Source organism: Emydura macquarii, unplaced genomic scaffold (assembly GCF_026122565.2).
Source record: "Emydura macquarii macquarii isolate MOO-44397 ecotype Brisbane River unplaced genomic scaffold, CSIRO-AGI_Emac_v2 contig_2890, whole genome shotgun sequence".
In the NCBI taxonomy this organism is placed as follows: Eukaryota; Metazoa; Chordata; order Testudines; family Chelidae; genus Emydura; species Emydura macquarii.
In genome coordinates, this window is record NW_027133027.1 from 134,819 (window position 1) to 155,744 (window position 20,926).

The window sequence follows — 20,926 nt, forward strand, 5'->3', positions numbered from 1 at the left end:
AAGTAGCAATTCATAGCAACCCACTCAAGATTTTGACCAAGGGCTGCCATTGCCTGTTCTGTAGCTACACAGAAAATTTTATTCTCCCAGGCTGTCAACTTGGCACCTTCTTCTTGCAACATCTCCTTATACCTAGAACATACTGCCACACACAGTCAGCTAGCTCTTCTGGCCAGTCCATAAAATAAGGGTGGATTTATGGCTGCGCTCACTCTGTGCCCCAACTCAATTGCTTCAAAAGGGAAGCTTCAAAGGTGCAGACCTTGTATTCCCTTGAGTGCAGGAGCTGCTATTTGAACAGCCATAACATGGGTTGAACAAGATGGAATCCTTTTTCACTCCTACTTTCCTGCATGGGCATGATGGCAAGTCACAATTTAGGCCTTGGGGTTTTAGCCATATGATTTCTTCTGATTTTATTGCACACTGAGTGGCTACATACAATTCCGAAAAGCACTGGGCATTGCATTACAATTTGAGAAGTATCTACAGATGTATCCCTTTGATACATTCAGGCTTCTGTCCCTTTTTTATTTTTTGGTAAGGAGATGTTTTAATTGCTGCTTTGCTAATATTTTTCATATCCATATTAAATAAAACACTTAAATAAAATATCTTTCTTACATCACTTCCCTTGGGTCCAGGTATTAGTCCAAGTTAGATATGCAGCTGGCTCCCTGTTTTCAAAGCTTCACTCTGGATCATGGCCAGGCCCTTTGCAAATAAACTCTGAAGGTTTCTACAAACAGTGAACACAGGCTACTGTAACCGTCTCTGTTATTCATCATCAGCTCCTTTATTTATTGGAATTCTGTAGACTTAAAAACTAGCCAAATAGTCTTCCTGGAGACACATAATCTATCCCAAAATAAAACAGACGTAATTAAAAATGCCTTATGATTTGCCAAGAAGGGTAATGATATTAATTTTCTTTTGTTGTTTTAAAATATTAAAATAGTCTTCTCAAGCCAAACAAGTTAGTCCTGGCAATGAATTGTATATTGTAATAGCACCACTTTCTTTGTGATATTGAAGAAAACAACTCCAGATGAAATCCTGGCCCTCTGTGTCAATGGCAAAACCTCACTGACTTCAGTAGAACCAGGATTTCAGCATCTATGTTTTGTTCTTAGGTGATTGGCTATAAAAACAAGACAGGCTCAAAAGGTGAAGGATATATAGGATTCGGGGGACTACCTGGACAAATAGGTAATTTAACATGAGGCGTGTATAGTGTCTTAAAGGATCCTATTATTTTAAAATTTTCATATATATTGTGGTTACAGAATAAAAGTGCGTTGAACCAGTGTAGCAAATAATAGACATCCTAAGAGGTGTTTTCCTCTAACTTAGAGCAAGATGAATGTGTGTTGGGGGGAAAGGAGGGGGAAGAGGTTCTTACATAAAACATGGGTATTTTTTACAGATAATTTTAACCTCATATATGATAGTGTGAACATGTTTTCTTTGTTTCTTTCATAGTTGGATAATCATGTTGGATAAAATGACATATCCACACATGCACAGTTTTTTTCTGGCATCCTTATGATTTTTTTAATACCTAGTAATGTGCACACTTCAATACAAACTGAGTTCCTTCAGAAGGTCATTTCTTTAGTGTGCCACCACTTAAAGAAGATAGATAGATATGTATGTAGACAGTTTATTTTAAAATCCTCATTCTCTGAATGGTTTCCTCCTACTGTTACAATAAATAATACTTTGGTTTGAAGAAAGCTGTTTTGTCCTTACAGTCCACTGGTCACACACCCCCAAATAGAAGAACCACAGGTGCCTGAACTCAGTTTGACCTGACCATGGTTGATACATGGGATCCTGTAGCCAAAGACCTGGTCTACAAGTGGCAGAACTACAGAATTCCACCTCAGACCAGGTAAGAAGATGATGCCTAGTTGCAGCAGGGTGAAAGGCTGCTCTCCTCCCCATAGTGGAAACAACCAAAATTGAGTGCCTGTTTAGGGGAAGGACTGACACCCTAGGACTAACAACAGGACAACACCTCTGCAGTGAGGAGGCAGGGAAAGATATTGCCCCTTGGTTTTGTTTGTAAATTTGTTTCTTTTTGTTTGGTGTAGCAGCACTCCTTAGGCCTGGCCTGAGGCCTACCTTAAAAATACTGACAAGTAAACACAGAGGGGGAAGACAAACACTGTCCAGAGTGGGGCTGATTTACCCCAGGCCCCGCCACGCCACCGGGGGAAGCACTAATTCCAGCGAGAGGGAGGAGCTGCCTTGCCACAATGTATACATCTGCCAAGTGTCTTAATATGGACATGGTTGTCAAACAACAACGTACAACAGACAAAGCTTCTTGGATTTCACAAGCATAGCACAGCTTGTCATCCTTACAAGAAACATCATTAGAACCATCTATTAGTACTGGCCACTCTGTGAGAGTTGCCTTTTAAACTGATGCATTGAATATGAAAATGTTGTATGAAGACCCCATTCTGAGGTTTGTATTCAAATGCATAGCATCACTACCCCAGTGTATATTTATACTGAAGCACTGCTTTCTTTCTCTACATTTCCTCCCATCCCAAAGTGGGGACTGTAACACCAGTTGCAGGCAATCAGTAACACCAGGCATATGAAGAAATCCTCCTATGTCATAAAAAATCCTCTTTTACCCCTTGTGTGTGTTCTGGCAAATGGGGGAAAAATACCAGAGTCATCAAGATGTTTCTGCATGGCTTTTTGGAAATCATGCAGATAGCAGCCTCAAGAGGACTAGGATGTAATGCATTAATTATATCCCTAGCCACTCATTTTCCCAATTAGAGACAGGGCTGACAGATATTTTTGTAAACATGGTGGTAATTGCTCCATGCATTGTAAAGGGTCCAAGGCTCCAGTTAGCAGGTGAGTCAGGTCTATTCCCCAGAAAATGCTGCAACCTTTGTGCTTGATGCTGATTTTACTTATGTAGCAGAAATCTGTAGTGACTCCATAGTAGTCAAGGCAGTGACACTGGTGTAAAGCTGGTGAGAAGTTAGAACCAGGCCATCTACAACGGTCATGCTGTGAATATGCATTCAGGGATGATAGACCTTCTGTATGATCACCAGCCATCCTTGTCACTCTCCATTCCTTAAGAAGAAAGTTAACATGGGCATATTTAAAAGGCATAGGCATTTCAACCAATATTTGCCTGGAGTTAAAGAATATAAAAAAATGTCATTTGGTAATCAATTCAAAATAAGACTATAATAGAACTAACAGTTGAATGATTGATGCAGGCACATGAGTAATATGGGAAAACTGACTCAGTCAGTCTAAGTGCTGATAAGAAATGGAAAGTGTGGAAAATGATCAAAATGGGTATGAGTGCTCAGAGTTACTGCCATCACAAAACTAGGAGTTAAAGAGAAAATAGTGATATCAGATTAACATCAAGTGTGGAAGAATGTTGCCACAAAGCTTCAAATGTACAGTGTTTGAGAATTATGTTGCTGCTCTCAGAGAGGACATGAAGGTAGCATACAATTTTTGACTGACAGGTGTTTAAGTTTTTAATATTATCAGTGTTCTATTTGTGACCTGTATCACTGCAATGTGTGTGTGTGCAGAGCGCTCTTGAAAAAGTATGTCACTTTGAACAATCTTACAATTAGACACATGTACACATCAAAAGCCTTTGCTCCCAACTGTTACATGTAATAATTTGAACAAACTGTAATTCCTGGATAATTTACATGGCATACTGGCCCATCTTAAATCAGATAGATACCTGATTAAATCTTCTCCCATGGCTTGCACTTGTCAAAACACAATTTTGGTCTGATCTATGCACAGATTTTGTACCAGGATAACAATATGTTAGGAGTGTAATTTTTTACTGGAAAAGTGATTATAATGCAACTCGGAGTGTTGATGTAGTTATAGCAGTACAAAAGTGCTTTTTACTGCTATATCTTATTTCTCTTCTATTAGAGGAATAAGTGTAAGAGAACAATTGTGTCTACAAGCAAAGGTGGAGGTAGGGGTGAGGTTACACTGCTTTAACTTTCCTGTCATAATTCAAGTGGCATAATCCGTTCATCAAGTAAAGGTTTCAGAGGGGAATACACGCAGCGATTAAAAATCAGCAGTGACTTGCAGCGATTAATATTTAATCCTGGTGACTTTCCTGGCATTTGTGAAGCCTCATTTTACTGTACAAAGGTGACACCTCAAGCAGCAACAGGCTGCAGGTCTGCCCCGGGATGTTGACAGGGGAGCGCGTTGCCCTGCTCTCTATCACAGAGCCCGGCTGGGATAAGGGTCTGGCGCAACCCGTCGAAGGCTCGACTCTGGGCCCAAATCGCATGACCCGGGCCCAGGGGGTCCATAGATCCCTGCCCTGTCACGTGCCTCAGAGATCAGCCCCCCCCGGCTCCCCAAAGAGCTGCCAGCACAGTGCCCCTCCTGGCCCGCTGACAGCTGCAGGGGTGGCCCTCTTTTCTGAGGGCAACCCCGCCTGCGGCTTCAGCGCAGCCCGGACGAATGGAGAGGGAAGGGAGGCGGGACGGTGACCATTTTGAAAGAGGGCAGAGAGCAGGCGCCGCTCTGCCCAGCTGGGAACCAACTGGGCCGTGGGTGCGTGTCCCGGCAGCGGGCTCTCGCTGCGCCTGGCTGCGCCTTGCGCGTCTCGCCGGCACTGCGCGGGACGCAGCGGCGGTGCGCGGGGCCCGGCTTCGGAATCTCGCTGTAGCGCGGCCGGGAAATGTCCCGGCTGCTCCTGCGGGCCAGCCCGGCGCGCCGCCGCCTCCTCCTCTTCAGCGGGGCCGTGGGCAGCAAGCAGGCGGCAGCGATCGCAGGTGCTTCTGCCAGGGAGACCTCCGGCTCCCCCCCGGCTGCGGCGGGAGACGAAGGTGTGTGTGTGTGTGTGTGTCTGTCTGTCTGTCTCCGGCAGAGGGCAGCGCTCGCTGGGTTGCTGGCAGCCCAAAACTTAAGGGATGGTGGGAGGAGCGGGATCAGCGCCGCTCCGGCTGCTGGTGGGGCGATGTGCAACTCGAGCCAGCTCGCCTGCCTCCCCTCCAGGGCGCAGCTACCCCGCCGCCTTCGCTTCCTCCAAATGCAGAGCCAGAAGCGACAGTCGGGTGACCAGACAGCAAGTGTGAACAATGAGGGGGGTGGGATGTAAGACAAAGCCCCAGATATCCAGACTGTCTCTATAAAATCGGGACATCTGGTCACCCTAACCCACAGGGCAGCCTGCGGTGGCGGGCCCCTGCCTTGCTAGATTTACAAGCGCTGCCAGTGTCTAGGAGCCTGTGTGGTTTTAAGGGTCCTGTCCCTGCACTTCACGTCCATTAGTAAATGTCACAGTTCTGGCAGAAATAACTTCCTTCCAGAGGCTTTGGGATCATATCAAAAGTCAATTTTTAGGACTTCTTTTGTTCTTTCGGGGAGGATCAGCCTTACCTTCTGAATAATATGTCCCCATGTGGAATATCTGGTGGGAGCAGCAAATTCAAAGCGGACTTAAAGGTGACTCTGAGCAGTTTATTTTGGAGACTTAAAAACAAAAAACAAAAAAGGAATTCTTGATTATTCGGAGGCCCCAAGTTTTCATTTGTCTTGATAACATTCCATTTCTTTCGCTGTAAATTTGACTACAGCGTGAAATGCAGCACTGTACCGTGTGCTGAAGACAATGGTCCAGATTTGGTGTTACACTCTGGCTGCTTTGCCTCCACGCAGAGCAGCTGACAACCCAGGTTTATGGCCCCTTATGTCATCAGAGGGGGACAAAGCACTTGAGTGTACCAGTGAATCTGACCCATGATGCATACAACAGGATAGAGACTAAAGGATAGCAGGCAAGGACTGTTACCATCCTAGTTGGAGAAGTGATGTTTGCAGGACCTCTGTTTCTTTCATGAGATAGATGCTTTGCTTAGAAAAAGGTTTTCATCTTGCACTGGACAAAATGAAACTGTGATGAAAAAATGGGTCATAGGATTTATGCTGGACCCACCATACAGTTGAATTTCACTCAAAAAGATTCAAGCTTTAGAAGTATAAATGGATGAGCATGCATTTGAAATAAAATGCTATCTGTGCAGTTTGGGGCAGTTGTAGACTATGAGATTAAAGGCTGATTTTATTTTAACCACCCTAGAAATGTTACAGTCCCTTAGAAGTGGAGTGTCTTATTGCTGTTGTTACATCTCACAGGAAAAATCCTGGCTCATAATTGGCTAAAAACAGTGATGTGATGATGAGTTAGTAGACTTATTCTGTAGGCTCCTAAACGGTGAGCAATACTGAAATCAAGAGCAGGGGTTCTCAGTCTTTTTCTTTCTGAGGCTCCGCAGCATGCTAAAAAAACTCCAAGGCCCAGCAGGCAGAGGGGCCTTGGGACTCCTGGCTTCAGCCACTGGGTGTGTGTGAGGGAGAGGGGCCTCAGGGCATCAGCTGTGTGTGTGTGGGGGGGGGCTTGGGGCTTTGGAATTCAGCCCCTGGGTGGGGTGGGGTGGGGGAGGCTCAGGGCTCCAGGTGGGTGAGCCTCAGGGCTTCCCTGCCCCATGGGGTGCGAGGGCTCAGGGTGCTGGGGTTCAGGCTCAGGGCCCTGTGGCCCCCTGAAACTGGGTTACGGGCCCCATGGGTGCTACAGACCTCTGGTTGAGAACCGCTGATCTAGAGCAACATTAAGCAATCAGATCACATATGTCATACAAATAAATGCATCCCGAGTGGATGCATCTGTGGTTAGTAAAAACGGTCCATCTCTAGCCAATCAGAGAGCTGTTCTTGTTTCTTTCAATGTAAAATATAAAACACCTATCCTGGACTCTAGGATCCTCTGCCAGTAACTTTAAATTCAATAACTTTAGAAGCAAAGCCAGCAGTTTCTCCTCCACCCAAAATAGTAATGAAATAAAGCCCCCAAAATGTCCCCTCCTGCACAAAGACCATCCCTGATATCCCCCAAGCTTGTGTAAATAACTATGCAGTATGTCAGACTGCCAGTATTTCACATATCCACATATCATTGTGTGACCAAGTCATGGGCCTTACAGGGCTGTCATGAGCCTGTAATATTGTGTCAAAGTTGAAAGTCAATCCATTCCACAAGGTGAACTCTCCACTAGAAGCCCCAGTGACCAAGCACATTCCTTCAGGAGTCTACCTGACAACAAACACTGGGCATTATGCCCCGTCTGTCAAGAGAGTCAGACTGTTTTGGACCCATGAGGGAATTGGGTTCCAAAGCTGAGGACTCCTCACAGCAAATAGCCTGCTCCAAGTCCCCCTTTCTCTCCCCTTATATGGAAGAACCTCAGCCGATTACAGCAGCGGTAGTATGGCACATGCAAAGATGTGGTCTCTCAGGCGAAAAGGTCTTCCTGACTGTCCATCAGCAGTGAACAATAGGGCCACATCCTCGGCTTTTGTAAATCGGCTTTGTTCCTTTCAGGGGAGGGGAGTGAGCAGCTGAGGATCTGTCATATTGTTTTTTTCTGGACTTCAGACTTCATGTTTCTATCGAATATTGCTGTAAAGGAAAAACTGTCAGATTTTCAGTTTTGTACGATGAAAACCTTTAGAATATATGTAAAAATATAGACACTGAGACAAATTCTGCTCTTAGTTTCATTGCTGTTGTTCTGGAGTAGCTCCTTGTAAATTCGTGCAATGCCTGGAATTCCCAGCTATGACTGAGACCCCATTGTGCTGGGTACTGTACACACACCAAGTAAGAAACAGTCCCTACAATCTAATTACTTACACTGAGAGCAGAATTGGACCCTCTGGTTTCATATTTTGATAGAAAGAGAGAGTTACTGTATCTTGAGGTAAACATGATTATTTGCTACTTTCAACAATTAATCTTAACAGTTACCTAATTAGAAGTTAATGTAAAATGGGCTATTGAGGGCTGTTTTAAGCAGCCTGATTGCCTGCTTTGCTTAGAATTAATTCTGTAGAAATTCCTTGTACCTACAGTGCCAGTTGAAACAGCCTCTTGCATTTAAAATATTTTTTCTTCATTTTTTAGCAATAACAATGACAACACAACGCATTTCACGCAGAGAAGTGATCCCCAGCTGTGCTTGAGACCATCCATTCTTCACAGCTGGTCATTATTATTAATTCTCAGGAAATACCCTATGTCCTTATTTACTGTTACTTAAATACAAGCCTGGCAAAGATACTATGTATTAAAATATGAAAATTGAAGTCAGAATTCATGTTTAAAAATGTTGATGAAGAAATGATGTAAGTGGTAAAAGTAATACTCTGGCTTTACCGCCATGTTTATTTTAAATGTCTCTGAGTCTAATAGTAGAACATTTTAAGCCTTCCAGATCCCTTTTTAGTGTATTAATGGTTTAATAAAAAGAATGTAAGTATACTTTTACGCTGGTTGTTTTTCTTTTCCTCATGCAGGGAAGAAGAATGTAGTCATTGAAAGACATGGAACCATCATGACAATTGGGATTAACAGGCCAGAAGCCAGGAATGCTGTGAATCAGGAGACTGCAGCAATGCTGCTGCAGGCATTCAACTCATTTGAAGTCGATAACTCACTAACTGTTGCTGTACTTCATGGAATAGGTGAGGTTTGTTATAGCCCTGGCTGAGCACCCCTAGCAGGTGGTCACCAGGCTGTTATAATCAGACCCAACCTTTGGACCAACGTGATTTCCACCTATCTTGGTCTGGGCAGAGTCCAGTCACAGTCTGACAGGGCCTCTAGGTCACGCTCCTGGCATGCAGACTCCCTGTCTGGTCCCCTTGTTTGAGATGTGGGATTCCACTATGTAGTTGCCCTCGGCCCTGAGACCAGTGATTAACCCCCTCTTCTGTCTGTGCACCAGGGACTGCCCCCAGCCACTAGTCCACCCACCTAGAGTCTGTCCTCCATGCACCAGCTGCACCTTTTATCCCAGCCCCCTGCACTCCCCTCCTTGTGCCCACTGGTCTCCAACCTTTGCTGCACATAGCTCAGCCGTGCAGCCTGCCCTGCTGCTGCGGACCTAGTGCCAGGGAGCCTGCTCCAGCTGGGGTCATTGGACCTGCGATCCTACTGATGCTGCTGGGCCTGATCCTGCACTGCCCCATTGCACCCCACCTCTCGCACCAGCTTTGCGCCCAGGGCAGGTGCCCTTCCTGCCCTGCCCTAGTTATGGCCCTGAGGATGTCACCTGGGCTGCAGCTGTGTACTGATTGGGCCTCAAGAGGCCCACAGGCCACGGGCTGAGAACCACTGATCTAAACACATGACTGAGTAAATGAATAGTGAAGTATGATTTATATCCAAAAGCATGATTCTGCAAACACTTGCACACGTGAGTAACTTTATGCCCATGAATAACTTGTATGTAAAATGTGTGCAGGATCAAACTGTGTCTGAAGGAGCAGGACCTTAATTATGAATATTTTTTTTTGGACTCATTATATTTTCATAGGCAGTGAAGTGGACACTGATTTTGGAAGCCTCCTATTTTGTGTGCCCAGCTTGAGACATGTTGATCATGAATTTCAGAGGTGCTGCTCGCTCCCCATAGCTCATACTGACTTCCAGAGAAACTGTGAGTTCTCAGTACTTTGGAAAATCAGTCCTAAATTGTCTCAGGTTGGGCAGTCAAAAATGGAGGAACCCAAATTAAATGACCACTTTTGAACATTTTGGCAATGGTATACCTTCACAGGCAATGAAGTAGTTAATTATAACCTGATTTTGGTCAGAGTCTCTTTGCTCTGTTAAACATCACTGTTTATATTGCTGCATTTTCAGCAAAACAGCAGCTGTTCCCAGATGCTGCTGGGCTTTGTTACTCATGTTTTCTTGACTGTGTCAATGTATATGTTCACTTATACACCGACTTTACAGTTGTGAAGAGGCCAAATACTTTAGATACAACTAAATGAATTCATTTGATGCTTGTTATAAAATGTCGCCTAGAGTAGTAGTTGTTTTTAAGCTAATAAGAATCTCTAATGACAAATTCCTGTTTTTGTTCTTTGAAATATGTGTGATAGTAACACAGTCATGCACTGAAGGATCAGATAATCAGCTGGTATAAATCAACATAGTTCCATTGATTTTCAGTCCTTGGAGTTTTTTTATTGTAATTATACTGCTTAGGTGCTGTGTGACTTTGAGAAATCTTTTATATTTGAGATTATTCTACTCTAGGTGACAGAAACCCTCCCCAATGACTTATTTTGTCTGATACTAGTCCAGGACTAGGCACATATATGTGAAAATCAAAACAGGAAATGAGAACATGCATATTATTTAAGATACATCTGCAGTTTTTTCTTGTTTTATTCTTCTTGTGCTGCAGTTGAATTTAGAAGACAGAGACATAAAACCCAGCGCCTGGAAAAAACAACCCCACCGTACTTCAAAGAGTATATGAAAGTACTTGTGTGAATTGTCAGATGGAGGTATCAAAATAAGGAAAGACACATTGCTAAACTTTAATTAGAAATAGCTGTCTTGCCATTATCCAGAGAGGAGGGAAACATTCACATCCACGATGGAAATAGCATGTTAGTTGTTTACAGTCAGAGCATTAGTAGCAATTGCAGCATTTCCTAGCGGTGTTGCCATACCAGTTTAAAGACAGTTGTTTACATTTTCAGAGTCAAATCCTGGCCGAATCACCTCCCATTTACTTCAACAGGATCAGTATTTATAACTAATTGCTTCTATTATTTTAATAATTTTTTGTGCTTTTCTATATAATTCCCTGGCCTTCCTTGGTAGCGGTCAGTAGTCAGAGATGCTTTTATCACTACTGTGTATGGAGAGGGGATAAACTTGGACATTATTTTGCTGCAGTTTAACCATTTTAGTTAAAACATACACATGCATGTGTATCGTACAATATAAATAGCACCCAAGGCTCTCAAGTTGTAACCATTTAAATTGAGAGATTTTAGATGTCACTGATGCAAATTAATTAATTTCTAGGTTGTGCACCTTCAAAAAAAACCGAAACTTTACAATATAGCCCAACGAGGAAGGCCTGTTTGGTTTTTAAACTGGAAAAAAGACCAAATAAAAACCCTTTATAGTTTTTGAGAGAAGACATTTATTTTTCTCAGGAAACAAACAGGTCAGATACCTAACCTGCCATTAGAGTTTCATATTTGGAGATTCCCACACTTTTCCAAACCAAGCAGGTATTCCTAGAGCAGAATTCTTCTTGTAAAATTAGATCAGCTTTCACTTGTACATGGGCCTGTAATAGGATTTAGCTGGCTGTGTAATAGTTAATTACGTTATAGTTTCTTTAACATAATCTAACATCTCTGGCCCAGCTCCACTAAATTTTAATCAATGACACTCAGTCTTCATCTTGGAATGAGTTATCTAGAGCAGCAGTTCTCAAACTAGGGGGCGTGAGATAGATCGTGGGAGGGCTGCCATGGGCAGAATTTGAGGAGTATGGCGGGGCAATGCCCCCCAAACTTATGATGATGGAGCCGTCTCCCCCTGCTGGGTGAGGGACGCTGGGCTGAGAGCGGTGCAGGTGTTGGGGGTGGGGCACCCTTAGGAGGGGAGCAGAGGCACTTTGTGCATCTGCTTCTGTCTCCAGTCGGAGCGCTGCTCCCGGTGGCCACCTCCCGCAGCAGCAGCAGCCCCTGCGCCACTGCTGCTCTGCAGGCTCCCAGAGGTGGCGTCTGCGTCCGTGCTGCTGCCCGAGGATAAACCCGATGACGAGGTGTGATTTCCCGCCGCCGCTGCCATTTTCTCTGGCAGGTCACATCGGGCTCTGGAGATGCAAGGGAGCTGCTGCTACCCTTTGCCCCTCCAAATTAAGCAGTCAAACTCCGCCTATAATATGTTAGGCCCTGTTTTTTGTCTGAAAGTGGGGGGGAGGTTCGGGGGAAGCGGGGGTGCAATTGTTACACAAAAATCCACGGGGGGACTCCATTTAAAAATTTTGAGAACTGCTGAGCTAGAGAAGGCAGCTGGGCTTGTGGACGTTTCTTTGAAATTTATTTCAGCTGTACCAGTATGTGTAATGCTTGAGATCTTAGGTGTGTAAGGTTTAGCAAGAACAGACTCGCCTACCCATTTTACAGGAACACACTCCGTTATTCACTACAAGAAAAACTCACTGGCCCAAATCCATTCACATGTAACTTCACTGATTTCAGTACAGTTACAGCGGGTATGACTTTGGATTATTGGCTCTGCTCATGCATATCATCATTTCTCCAGCCTCACTCTTCTCACTTCTCAGTCTGATTTTATACAATTCCTCTCACTCCGCATCCTAACTCCTAAATTAACTATCAGCACAAAAGCATGACTCTCCTGTCCCTGGGCACTACCATGTATTACAGGCAAACACTTATAACTCTTATCTTTCTGGAGTCTTGTGAAAAAACAGTATTTTCAAAAGTGACTTCTGATTTATTTTTTTTTGGTGCTTCAATTTTTGAGTGCCCAAAATTGAGATCCATAAAGGGACTTGACTTTCAAAAAGTGCTGAGCCCTCTTTCTGAAAATGAGGCCCCTTTAAAGTATTGCAATTAGGCAGTCAAAAATTGAGGCAGCCAGAATCACAAGTCACTTTTGAAAACATCAGCCTAGGGTTTTTGTTTTTTTCTGTCACCTGTTGCCAGACTGTTGGTCATTCTGCTTCATAATACTTAAAACATACAGAATACATGCTAACAATACTCATACATACTTAATATTAATACATGATACTTCTTGTTCAAGTAGAAAAAAGGTAGTAGGCTGCAGTCCAGAGCGGTGGTATTACTGAAGTCCTGGAAAAATAGATTAAAAATAAATAAATAAAGTTGTGCGTATATTTTAAAGTTTGGCTTCCCCAGGACATATGCATAGGTTATTTATACCGCCCTAACTGTTATAACTGAGATAATTATAATGTTGAATTTTGAAGCCTAGTGCAGTGGTTCCATCAGTTAGACTGTATCAGGGAGATTCTTGCTTTGTAGCTTTTTATGTTTTAGAGGAAAAAAGGATTTCTGTACAGCCTACAGTTGAGTATTAAAGTAAATGTTGGGGGGGTGCAACATTGTGGCGATGCAGTGAGCGGCAGTGCTTTTTACTACTTCCAGCACTCTGAAGTAATGATACCTCCGTCATGCAAGAAATAGTCTGAATTCACTCTTTCTGCTGCGGATGGCTATGTGGAGGAGGCACACTTTCAATGATAAGGAAGTGGAGGGGTCAGGGGAAGAATATGTTTTTGGCATGCACCATTGAGAGCCCCTGGAAGTGAATTCATGTTTACTTTGTGTTCACTTTCTTTTAAATGACACATCCTTATGGAATGCAGCCTTTATTCAGTGTTTAATCATAAAATGGCATCCACAAAGGACGAGAGTATGATGGGTTACTAAAAAGTCAGTGCAGTGCTGATATTAGACAAGGATCTTCAGCACCCAAAAGACCAATCTTTTCATTTTCTTTCACCAGCAAAAGGTTTTTATTTCTATATTTACTTTCTAAGAAGCTATTTCATAATCACAGCTAGCATATGATACCACTGCCTAGTCTTGTCACAGCTCAAATGGTTTTAAACATGCAACTTGTGGCCTCTGGGAACCTACGTGAGATTAGGTCGGCTCTCTACTCTTCACAGAACCTCAGTTTTAAATATAGGAATAACACATATTGTATTAAGTGACATAAAGACAAATTCTTCCCCACACACTCCTTTGAGGAGGTGGGGCGCCATGCTTGCATTGGGAATTGTGTAGTTCCACGGTACCGGAGCGGGGCTGGGTTTTATGACATGGGTATGAATCTCTTGTGCCTTCCTTCCTGGGAGCCTACTGTGCCCCAGTGCACAGGGGAGGAGTCGGAGGTTTGCTAGTGGATGCATGGCTACACGGATCTACTGGGCCTTCTTAAGGGAGTTTGTGCTGCAGAGGTTATTGTCCAATGGTGACCATGAAGTAGTTTAGTTGCTAGCCCACAGCTGTGAGAGAATCTTCTTCTCCCTCCTGCCCTCCTACCCCAATAGAACTAAGACTAACAGAGTTGGTGCTTAGTAGAGATTTGTTCTTTAAAGTCCATTTCTGGAATAGTGAACACTTCCAGTGTCGTCCTCTGTTTCCCCCAAAGAACTTTGATCTGTGATAGGTAAAAGCTGATGGTATATTATGAAGTAACTCAATATTTTCTTTTGTTTGTTTGAAAACTGGGAAGCAGACAGGATTACAATACTAAACTGTAAAGACTACTGTATTAATATAGTCCTGAGTGCTATAACTTGTGTCATACTGCATGGCAGAAAGCTGTCATCGTGTCTTGTTCACAAATGATTTTGTCTTGGGAAACCTTTTTTTGTTAGTCAGAGAGCGCAGGGTCTCTTTCAGCATTAATAGCATAGTTGCTTTTGTTCCTCATACACATTAACAGAAGTTAATTTTCAAAACAAAATTACTTTGCACTTATTTATGTTCATTATTCATCTCCCCAATATTAAATGTGTTTTGAAAATTGTTATGGAGATGCTTAACTTACACATTAACTATTTTATTGGATAAAGAGTTAGAGAGTCAATGACATTTGTTTGGTTTATGTTAAGAATATTTAATATCCACTCTTATGTGATACTGCATTGACTAATGATTTGAAATATAAAACAGAAATTGGTTTTGCAGCATAACTTAGAGGAGTCTTACAGAAAGTTTAGAGGCTGTGGCTAGAACGTATGTTTTAACCTAGGTTTTAACATAATTGGGTCCAGTCCACACTGGCTGGCCAAACTGGCTTATAGCCTAGTTCATCCACAATCATTTTTAAAACCTGCTTAACCACAACTGTTAAACACCGTTATCTGGCTTTTGTAGATAGGGGTTTAATTCATACTGGGGTCGTGCTTCTGCAGCAGTGATTTTGGAGACTCCCTTTACCAGAACATGGACTGTTTGATTCAAACCCACATGAAACTTTTCTCCCAAGAGTTCATTTTTTGTCATGAATTTCTTTTAGATTTTTAGACTTGATATTTCCTTCATCTCATTCACACAGCTAACATGAATGAAGAGAGAGTTTAATTTTGTGTCATTGTGTACTGTAACTCATAGGTGAATTTAGCACTCATGAAAATGTGATTCTTATCTTCTCATCATAGCTCAGTCTGGGTTTTGAGTAGCAATACGTGTTTATACAGCAGTTGTTGGCCTTCCACATATAGTTAATGCTCCTTTCTCCTATCTCACTGTAACTATTTTCATGAGAGATCTTCTCCATATGCATTTATTAGTCAGGTGTCTAACCCTTCCTTGGGAACTAACTTTCATCCTCAGTTACTATCTTTTCCTCCTTTTTGTAAGCAGTGCTGCCTGGTGTGGCCACTTTCTTCCACAGGGCAGTTCAGAACATCTGTGTCCATTCTCTCACTGGGTTGCTTTGCAGTTGATAAGAGATGAGATCTGTGGAAATGATCCCATTAAAGAGAAAACAAGCTGATTTTTCAGTAAATGAAGTTCTCTGATAAGTTTGTCTTCTCCACAGATTCATACTCTCCCTCCTCCTCCTCGTTGTTTTATATTTTAAATTCAGAATCTGTCAATCCACAAACCTGAGGGCCAGATCCTCAATTGGTGTAAATTGGTGTAACTCCATTGACATTAAGGGAGGACCAGATGAAGATATGGCCCTGAGCTGACGATGCTAGCCCAATACTTAAAAAAACAAACAAACCTGTTTGCTTGAGGTGGATGTTGAAATGCACACTAATCTTTCTAAATCTATGTTTCATGGATCCCATGTCCCATATATTGATGCATGTGCTCATCCAAAGAATGTGGCTCTATGGAAGAAATAAACCATTTGGAAAACTAACCTGCATTACTGTTAAGAAGTCTTTTCTCCTCATTAGTGATGAGTGCCATCACAGAAAATAACACTACATGGTTAAGCTAAAGTCTAGTCAATAGAAACAATGACATTAAAAGAATATTGAGAGCCCAAAGGGAAGCACTCGGGTCATAAGATGGTAAAATTAAGGTTTCCTGGACAATTTTTTACTCTGCCTTCCTTTGTGTATGTATTATGATTTAGTGTTTTAAAATATGACCACCCATTAGGTTTCAAACAAACAGTTCAATGTACTTTAAAAAAAAAATCTTGCAGACAGGTTTGGCATGTTGTAGTCTTTCAGACAATGGATATGGTTGGACCATCGGGAGACAGGGTTTGTTTTGCAAATTACACAGAATGTCATACAACTTTATTCTTCTACCATTTTAGATAAGTTATGTACCCACTTCAGGGCCCCTTTGCACTGCCAGAGTGTTGTAAAGGGGCCTTAATGTAAACAAGAATTGAATCCTTTGTCTTCATTGACTTGTTTTTATACAACTAAAAAGACAGGTATAATAGAAGCGTTACTTTCTTTTGAAATATCATTAACATTTATGAGCCAAATCTTCAACTGATGTAAATTGGTACAACTATGTTGATTTCAATTAAGCAACAGCAGTTTATGTCAGCTGAAGATCTGGCCCTATGTCTGTAATAATAGCAATAATTTTTTTTTGTATCACCAACGGATATAGGAGCCTTTGTCATGGATCAGGACCCCATTAAGTCTGACACTTTACAACAATATTAAGTTCAAAATGAAACAGAAAAATGTAAAGATAGACTAAATGAATAACCTGTACCACTTAGTACACTAATATTCTTTTTTATTTTTATGAAGGTCCAGATCCAGAAAGCTGTTTAGGCTCCTAACTCCCATTGAAATCATTGGAAGTTAGGAGCCTAAATAACTTTGTGGATCTGGTCCTAGGTCTCTCACATAAAACCAGATGGATCTACTATACATTATAGGCTACTCTGAGCTGGCACAATGTGCGCTGAAACCAGCTTCACTGGGTAGGGACCTCTTGAGAATGGAAAGTGTAATGCACCCTTGACTGTAGGCATGGCTACACTTTCACTATCAATAATACCATTTGAAAGTTACATTGTAGTGAAACGCTGCTGTCGCTAAATGGGTGGATAGAAATATAGAAATGATGTTTATTTGAGATATATGTGTACATTTTTCTGATCTAGATCTATTCCTTAGATGTACGTAAAAGTTTTCTGATGCAGACTTTCAACTAGACTTTCAGGGCAAAATAAGCCCTGAATAAAAAGAAATTGTTCCCCTCAGCAACCCTCAAAAGCAGCTTTTGGACAAATCTCGAGGAAAAAATGTGAATATTTGGCACTCCACTGATTCCACTGACTCCACATTGAAGCTTTCCTGTATTCATTGTTGCGGAGTCTAATTTTTGCGGTGTTTTGCAGGAGGTAATTTCTGCGCTGGTTATGATTTGAAAGAGCTGGCCCACAACCCAACCTCAATTGAACTGGAACAAGATGTCACCAAAGGTCCTGGTCCCATGGTATGTACTTGGAAACAGAACTGTGCAGCGTGGAGAAGTTTTTGGCAATTCATTGGAACTAAAGTTAATTTCTGTGGTTAGAAATTGCTGCAGGATCATTTCATTGTGTTTCAGTTGTTTTCTATATATGTGTGTGTGTGAGGCCACTGTTGTGCTTTTAATAGATGAGAAGACTTTAAAATCTTGATTTATGGAAAAAAGTGACAAATTTCTGTTAACTTGCAGATGCAAAAAGGGGGAAAAAATACTTGTCTTCTTTGAAGTTAACTAAAACCAAATGGGATTGTTTCCTCCAAAGAAAAAGTCAGAGTTTAGTCATGATGCATCGCCTCCCAGAAATCTTGAAAATTATATATAATGTGCCCTCTGTTTATATAAATATGAATTACATGATTGTGTGCACAGGGTCATTCGTAGTTCAAATAAAAATGTAGTAGGCAGAGACTGTTGAGGGGTAGACAGGATCTAAGATCTACTATTAACCATTTTCTAGCACTGTATATCAGACATTTTTTTCTTTAAGTTGAGTGGGGAAAAAAAAACTTTGGCCCAGTGTTATATGTAGACACCCGAGTCATGTCTGGAAAGTTGGATTTCCATCAATGTTAAAATGAGTTTAAAGACCCCAGTCATTCTCCATTTGCATGGTATCTTTACCATGAAGACTTTGGTGCAGCTGTTCACTGTTTTGTTCAAAAACAGACTGATTATGAAGTCAGAAGAATCTTTCTGTCTCCTAAAAATTATGATCTTTATATTCATATTGCTGTGGCTGGTGATAGGGGAGTGATAAATATGGAAGCAAGGCAAAAAAGGTTCACCTGGGAAGCTTCCTAGAGATGGATCTCTTGTAAGGTGGAGATGTTAAGTAAGTGATTTTTCCCAGTATGTTGGATGGCTGTACTCAGTGCTTTGAACATCATTTTATTTGGGCACTGAGAGATGTATATGTTTCCATATACAACACATTCACTGGAAGTATGTTAATGGTGATCTGCTGATAAAATCAGTAGTCTCAAAATGTTGAATTAGATACTTGGGTATCAGAATTCATTCACTATACACTATGTCCGTTTTGTTCATATCTTAGGTAGTGTGCAAGTCAATAAAGTCACTAGGCTTCTCCAGTTGAGATTAAAACAATGTGTTAGTCTCACTGGATAGGTTAGTACATATTCCTGTCTAACGTTTGCTTCTGCTTCTCATATCTATACATTAATTTAGTATTTCGACAGATGAGGGTGTATAATTCAAATTGAGTGATATCTTTTCTTCCTGCAAGTTGTTATTCTAGAATCTTTTTTTGAGAATCTGGTCCGAGACTCCACCTATATCATACAAGCAGACTAATCCTGCTGTTTGAATTGTTGTATTCATGAAAGAGTAATAATTTGAGTGGGTGAATAGCTTATTTTACTGTGCTTCAATTTCCCCATCTTTATAGTATAAATAATAAAACTTATTAGCCCTTCAAAAGCAGTTTGAGATCCTCTGATAAAAGATGTGGTTTAAGTGCAACATGTTGTTAATATACATCCCACAGAGGCTATAGGTGACAGTCTGGAATCTTTTGTCTTTCACCTGCTGGAACGCCGTTGTATTTATGCTGACAGTTGTGGGTGGCATTTGATCTGTGAGCATACTGACTACTTGTCTAAATAACTGATGCTTGATCCTTAACATAGTCCTGTTATGCATAATTATGGCATTAGAATATTATATGATTGCATTGTCTGCCATGAAATTTGAACATACCGGAAACAAATCAAGGATGAAGTGCCTTCTTTAAACAGTGAATTTCCTTCGTTCCATGTGTATTGTCTCCCGCTGATATCAAAACTTGCTCAGATGACAAGTAAAATGTCTTGTTAGCCTTAAAAATTCAATGTGGACTCTGAAAGTCAAACTGGGTTCTTTCTGCCTTGCACATCATAACCAGTAATAAAGGCTCTGTTAGCCAAATTGGCTGTACCTGTATAACTTTATCACCTTCAGATTATAACCTCAGTGGCACCTGCTCAAATTTAAAATAACATTTTGAAGACCATGGAGTTGTACAGATATACATAATTTGGTTTGCATCTTTACATAATCTCTATAGGGCAACTTCTGTGACTGCACCTTAGAATTTCACTGCTATGAAAAACCAGTTTAGCCCACAAGCACTAGACAAATCTCTTATTAATTTTTCCTATTGATGTCCTGGTTAAACAGCAATCATTGTCATTCAGCCTCATTAGGCTAATTATGTACTTGGAGATATATCCCAGTACAGCTATCCCAAATAAACTGAGTATCCTGTGTTCATAAAAATGCAAAATTGATCACAGCAGAATCAAGATAATAAATGGAAGTTAGTATATGTGGATGCATTAGCTGATGTGCTAGTTCCAACCATCCTAGCTATGGTCAAATCCTGTAAACGCTTACTACCAGGCATAGTCCTGCTGAAGTCAATAAACCTCCATCCTATGTTAAGCACTACATCCAACAGTGTTTGCAGGGTTGGGTCCTTGCTATGTACACACTGTGTATGAATTTACTAATATATCTTTTATTTTGATAGGGTCCTTCCCGAATAAAGTTTTCCAAACCAGTGATTGCTGCAGTAAGTGGCTATGCGGTGGCAGGGGGTCTTGAGCTCTCTCTTTTGGCTGACCTGCGTGTCGTGGAACAATGTGCCATTTTTGGAGTGTTCTGCAGACGCTTTGGTATGTTTTCAGACAAAATCTCTACAGACATAGGGAAGGCCAGATTTAAAAAAAAAAAAAAAAAAAAGCCCTTTGAATTGTTCTCTCACGGCCTGTATGTGCAAAACCTGTACCTGTATATGTAAATTGGGTACATAGATTCACAATTTGCTTTTTTGTACACAGTTTACAGGCACATGATTACAGACTGATCTGAGAATTGGGCCCTCAGGATCTGTTTCTCTTTGCTTCTCTGTCTGCTTTCTTTATAGCCAAATGCTGCTGGCAAGTTTACTTGGGAACTTACATCATCATAGCTACACTGCTCAGGGGTGTGAAAAATCCTCCTCCTTGAGCGATGTAGTTAAGATGACCTAACCCCCAGCATAGACAGTGCTAGGTTGCAGAAGAATTCTTCCGTTGACCTAGCTACCGCCTCTTGGGGAGGGGGATTACCTACACTGGTGAGAGAATCCCTTCCGTTGGTGTAGATAGTGTCTACATTGAAGCACTACAGCAGGTGCAAGGAAACCATATATTAAATAGTCCTTGCCGTGTCATTGAAATTCTTAGTAAGGGTTAGATTTTAAAATATATTTAGGTGCCTGACTCCCACTAAAATAAATTTGATTTCTCAAATGATTTCAGTGGGAGTTAAGTGCCTAAATATGTTTTAAAAATTTGGTCCAAAGTGGCTACCGTGTTTTATTTTTCAGCTTGTTTGCTATCCAGGTATAATTAACAACAGTTTGTACAGTTTGACATTTACTTCTAATAAACATATACATTGTGATCATTGTACAGATACTGTCCTCAAATTTAAGTAACAGATGCTGTATCCAGATTAGAAGCTATTACTTTATATGCCTTTCCCC

General features: G+C 41.5%; 1 protein-coding gene across 3 annotated transcripts in view; it reads left to right on the forward strand.

The window, feature by feature from the left end:
• The first annotated feature begins 4,563 nt into the window (after positions 1 to 4,563).
• The window catches only part of LOC137166603 (enoyl-CoA hydratase EchA19-like), a 29,669-nt gene continuing 13,306 nt past the window's right edge, over positions 4,564 to 20,926 (forward strand). For 2 of the 3 annotated variants that reach the window (XM_067568386.1, XM_067568388.1), the window contains exons 1-4: positions 4,564 to 4,874; positions 8,401 to 8,568; positions 17,264 to 17,361; positions 19,928 to 20,072. In XM_067568386.1, coding sequence (XP_067424487.1) covers positions 4,727 to 4,874; positions 8,401 to 8,568; positions 17,264 to 17,361; positions 19,928 to 20,072 — 559 coding nt within the window. In that variant the 5' untranslated portion in view covers positions 4,564 to 4,726. Of the gene's footprint in view, positions 4,875 to 5,361; positions 5,494 to 8,400; positions 8,569 to 17,263; positions 17,362 to 19,927; positions 20,073 to 20,926 lie in introns of those variants that run through there. The other variant, XM_067568387.1, reaches the window with a different exon arrangement.